The sequence below is a fragment of the Notolepis coatsorum genome, assembly GCF_963971535.1.
Source record: "Notolepis coatsorum genome assembly, contig: SCAFFOLD_2064, whole genome shotgun sequence".
Lineage (NCBI taxonomy): Eukaryota > Metazoa > Chordata > Actinopteri > Aulopiformes > Paralepididae > Notolepis > Notolepis coatsorum.
In genome coordinates, this window is record NW_028171010.1 from 1,687 (window position 1) to 7,500 (window position 5,814).

At 44.2% G+C, this 5,814-nt stretch overlaps 1 protein-coding gene across 1 annotated transcript in view; it reads right to left on the reverse strand.

Annotated features, from left to right (window-relative positions):
• Positions 1 to 741: 741 nt before the first annotated feature.
• The window catches only part of LOC311248366 (dedicator of cytokinesis protein 10-like), a gene marked incomplete at its 3' end in the record, with an annotated part of 22,876 nt that continues 17,803 nt past the window's right edge, over positions 742 to 5,814 (reverse strand). Inside the window, exons 7-8 of the mRNA XM_084339259.1 lie at positions 5,078 to 5,293; positions 742 to 799 (exon numbers count right to left, since the gene is read on the reverse strand). Of these exons, the coding sequence (XP_084195385.1) occupies positions 742 to 799; positions 5,078 to 5,293 (274 nt within the window). The remainder of the gene's footprint in view (positions 800 to 5,077; positions 5,294 to 5,814) is intronic.

The window sequence follows — 5,814 nt, forward strand, 5'->3', positions numbered from 1 at the left end:
CCACACACACACACACACACACACACACACACACACAGACACAGACACACACACACACACACACACACACACACACACACACACACACACACACACACACAGACACAGACACAGACACACACACAGACACACACACACACACACACACACACACACACACACACACACACACACGCACGCACGCACGCACCCAGACACACACACACACACCGCACACACACCGCATGCACACACACACACCCAGACACACACACCAGACACACACACACACACATGCCTGGACGGACACGTGCACACACACACACACACACACACACACACACACACACACACACACACACACACCGCACACACACACACACACAGACACAGACACAGACACAGACACACACACACACACACACACACACACACACACACACACACATGCCTGGACGGACACGTGCACGCACACACACACACGCACGCGCAGAGACATGCACAGACAATTTTGGGGGCGGGGGCTCAAGCTACAAAAAGGGGGACTTAACCCGGGCACTTGGGGCAAAAAAAGGGCAGGTGCTCAAGCCCCCCCCTTCGGCCCTACTACCTGTGCACGGCCCTGCACGACGCACGCCAAGCTCACACACGCCCCTGCACACACACTAAGCAGCCCCTAAGCACACACACTAAGCACTAAGCAGCCACGCAGAGTTAGTGGGTTTAGTCGCCGTACGGCGGCGTGATGTCGGGCGGACTCACCTCGCCTCTTCAGAGACTCTGCGATCAGAGCGGAGATGTGGATGTAGCACATGGCCGCCTGGAGGAAACAAAAGTCAAAACACAACAATCAGATCAATATTTCAACATCCTCGATATTTTCTCACCATTACAACTCTTTCTTACGAAGTGCCTTCCGAGTAAGGCTGGGTGATATGATATAATGGGGGGAAATATATATATATATATTATAATAATAATAATAATAATAATAATAATAATAATAATAATAATAATAATAATAATAATAATAATAATAATAATAATAATAATAATAATAATAATACATTTATTTGATATAGCGCCTTACATTAGGCATCTCAAAGCGCTTTACATACATGGCATTATAGCATACGGACAAACACAGTACATGGACGTTCACAATGACGACATGGTGGGGATACTACAGAGAGAGGGAGACAGCTTAGAGACAAGACAGAGAGAACATTTTTAAATACATAATAATACTAAAATATAGGTGTGTACAGATGTGAAAACGTAAGTGATGCAGGGGTTGGAGTTGATTCCAGAGTCGGGGAGCAGCGGAGGAGAATGATGTGTTTTCTGTGGACTTTAAGGCGGTAGGTAGTGTGGTCAGTGTGGTGGTCTGTGCTCCGAAGGGCTAAGTTGGATGATATCTGATATGACATGCTGATGATAATCCAGTCGATGTGCGTTCAGTATGGGGGAGGGGGGGCGACAGTGGCTCGCTCAGGACTGGAGGTAGAGCAGTCGTCTGGTAATTCGGAGGTTCCCGGTTCGATTCCCGCTCCTCCTCCGGGGGGCAGTGTGTCGAAGTGTCCTTGAGCGAGACACTTGATCCCTAACTGCTCCCGTTGAGCAGGTCGGCACCTTGCGTGGTCGCCTCCGCCGCTGGCGTGTGAGTAATGTGTGAGTGAACGGGTGAATGTGAGGAACAACATTGTAAAGCGCTTTGGATAAAAGCTGCTATATAAATACTGCTATATAAATACGGCTATATAAATGCACCGTTTACCTTCATATTGAACTGTGTGTTTGATGGGAAGTGTGATACACTAAACCGAGACCGTGACACAAACTGACATTCTCAAATGTTTCAGGAATAATCTTTTTTCTTTTTGATCTACTTTTTCTCTCCCATTTTCTATTTTTCTCCCATCCCAATTCCACTGTGCCAATTCTCCCCTCCCCTGTCTTGAACGTTGCTCGCATATTCCCCCCACTGGCCGGTTGTAGGGAGGATAGAAGCCTTGCATCACGTGTGGCCCCTCCGGTACACGAGGAGGCAGCCTGTCACATCTTTTCACCTGCCAGCGCGGACTCTCATTGGCGAGATGTGACGCGTGGGAGGCTCACACTATACCCCCGCCATTTCCTGTCTCTGCTGTGCAGGCGTCCCCCAATCGACCTGTAGGAGTCGCTGTCCACAACGTCTAGATTACCACCCTTCGACTTCCACCCGCTAACTCTGCCAATTGAGTTAGTATGACGGCCGGACCAAGCCGGAGGCAACGCCGACAGCCGGATTCGAACCCGGTGTCTCTTGCGTTGGTGACGAGCCTTAATCACGGCGAGAGCCTTCCTCTTCCCTCCTGCTTCCACACCCTTATATGGGCAGCATCCGACCCCAGCATTCCCACGCTGCCAGAGGGACATCAATCAGCGCGGCTGTGAGGGATTCCCTCATCAACAGCCCCTACATCAACCCACGGTACCTGTCGTCCCTCGTCGCAGTGTTATCCTAACAACCTAGGTACGAGGACGCACACTAAGCCTTTCTGCTCTTTCCTTATTGCCTGCCTTGTCCTAACCTTTGTTCTCCCTGTGCCCCAGGACCACCGCTCTCGAGCTACGCTGTCTCCCGAGACACCACCCACCTGGACGTTCCCGTGCAGCACGAGGAGTGCACCTGCTCGTGCCTATTGCACATTCCTGTATATCTAAAAAATTACGAGAAGTCTTCAGTTGCAAGGCACTTTAATAAGTTAGGACATGATATTTCTGGCTTAAAATACATGGGTATAGAGCAGGTCTTGAGACCACCAAGAGGCGGCGACAGAGACAGGCTCTTGCTACAAAGGGAATGCTTTTATATTCATTTTCTGGATTGTCTAGAGCCTAGAGGCCTCAATGAGGAAAATGTTTTGACCTGTTTCATTTGATTATTTCATTTCATTCAATTGTTTACTATTTTCATTTATCATTCTTTATATTTATAATTGAAAGATGGCTTATATGGGTCATGAGTGTTTATGTTTAGAGTTTAAGATGTAGGCCTATTCTGTATAATATATATATATAACTATATATAGATATCTCTTTGTGATTTACTGTTTCTTTTTTATTTACATGCTTCTTTTTTATTTACATAATTCTGAAAAGGTTGTGCTTGTAAGTGGTATTTTGTACTTTTTTGCAGATCTCTTGTGGGAATGTGTTGTCACTTCCTATGTTGTCACTTCCGGTTTGACTTGTATATACTAGGGTCACTTACCCTTCATGCTTCATGCAAGCCATTCTGAAGAAGGTGTGTTCACACCGAAACGTCATGATTACAGGCTGCCAATAAATTTGGAAAAACCTGGAGTGCGTGCCTGGACATTGTTTCCCTATTTTTATGTATGATATCAGAGGTTACAGCACCCAGTGTCAAGTCTAGTGAGGTGAGCGTGTTCTACTACTTTTTTCACATTCCTGTATATCCAAATACCTGTCTGCTTGATGTCTATATATTAAATCCAACCTAAAACGCTCCATTCTCTCTATTCCTGTGTTCTGCTATTGGGCTCCGCCACTGCTGCCCTAACACATTTTTAACAAAGTGCAGCAATTTTAGGAATAATATATATATAGTAGGGGTGTGTAACGGTACGTGTATTCGTCCCGCGAATTTACGGTATGGCCGCCACGGTGCGGCACGCCAGCCATACGAGGGATACGTCTCATAATACCACTAGGTGAAAGTAGGGTTGCACTTGCACATTTTACAAATCTATGCTCAATATCTTTGCTTTACTTTACAATACATTGATCTTTAACGTTGAATATTAAAGCTTGTATTGCCAAATGTAGATGATGAATAAAACATTGAAGCTTGCTTAGGCACGGTGACAAGCGGACAGAATTAACAACGCGCGCGGACACTCTGCACTCGGCTCTCCCCTCCTCCCTTCCCGTTTTCTACAGCCTATGTGTCCCTAAAACAAAACCATCCATGATGAATTAATTAAATGTTTGTAACACAGCAGGGTCATTACAATTTTGCAGTTTTGTTTCGTTTTCTTGTTCGCCCAATAATGGTAACCAATGGAAAGACACACACACACACACACACGCACGCTCGCAAACACACGTCAACTTTCGCCCGCGACCGCGGACTCTCACAGCTGATCGTTTTTTTTTTTTTTTTTTTAAGCACTACACACCACCAGATCATCTGAGCTCTTCTCCAGTTGCTGCCACTGTGTTTAAATCCAAAAAATATTGATAAATCCACTACCATTGTTGTGTAACATCATGTCATCTGTTCTCAAGTCTTCTTCAGTCTCGGCTTCACGTTAAGTTAAATCCTCTCTACAAGTGAAACTGAAACTATACTGCCCTGTCAAGGCTAACCGCAGTAACTAGAAAAAGTATAAATTGAGTTATGAGTGAAATTGACCTTGTCAATAAATGTTTTATCTTGTGACCAAGTTTCAGATGTTAATGTCTTGTAATAAATGTGTTATAGGTAGATAGATGATAGTACCCAGATTTAACATGTATTAATGAAGTAATTTTTAGGCATACAAAAATATGACAATTATTTTAATTAACCCCAAAAAAGCAGATACTGCACTCTGCTGCACGATTTCCTTAAATAATTATACAGGTAATGTACAGGCAAAGTGCAGTAACTTCAAATACAATGTTGTTTTCCCTCCAGCTTTCATAACTTAACCTAGCCATTTTGAAAATGAAATTTAACACCTGAATATATTGGAATGATGATGATCCAAATAAAATCTACCTATAACACATTTTGGATATATGGATATATGGATTGGATATATGGATGGCAAGTCAAAAAACTTTAAAGCCATTTTTCTCAGTTTCACTGTTTGGAAGTTACTGCGGTCTGCCTTGACAGGGCAGTATAGTTGTTGCATAAGTTGTTAAAGGGGCAGTAGGCAATTCATTTACTCAATTTACTTAAATGTCCTCAAACTAAATCCTCAATTTGAATAAAGTGATTAATCTGATTAAATTAGTATTTTTTCTAAAAATTAAATCAACTTTCTTTAATCAGTTTTAATACTATAATAATTAGTGTAGCCTAATCCTTTACGTGACGTACCTCGGACAGGTCCCCGTTGCGGACGTGCACCTTGGCCATGCTCTCCAGCCAGGTGCGCCGCAGCTCGGGGGTGCTGGCGTACGAGTTGGCCAGGCTGTACTGCAGGTCCACCAGCATCTCGGGGTCCTTCTCGTGCTCCTTCATCTGGGCCGTGGCCATCAGCACCGTCCGGATCCGCTTGGTCAGGTCCTTCACCTCCGCCGGGAAGGTCGTGTTCTGGGGGGGGGGGGGCGAAAAACACGTCAACCTTGTAAGTAGGTGTGTAACGTGTTTAGTGTGTATATCCTCCGTGTGTATGCTTTAAAGTGCCCACGGAAGAAATACAGGGTTCCCACGCTTTTTCTTCTCCCATTTACTGTAACTCCCACTCAGACGAGACCTTTCCATAACTTCATACCAAATTGTATTATAATGACTTCTGATTTCTGTGGTGTAATGAATGATGAATGAAGAATAACCATGCTTTCTATGTGTTCTAACGTGCGTATATGTGTTCTAACATGTGTTCTAACATGCTTCTATGTGTTCTAACATGCTTCTATGTGTTCTAACATGCTTCTATGTGTTCTAACGTGTGTCTATGTGTTCTAACATGCTTCTATGTGCTCTAACACGCTTATATGTGTTCTAACATGCTTCTATGTGTTCTAACATGCTTCTATGTGTTCTAACATGTTCCTATGTGCTCTAACATGCTTCTATGTGTTCTAACATGCTTCTATGTGATCTAACACGCT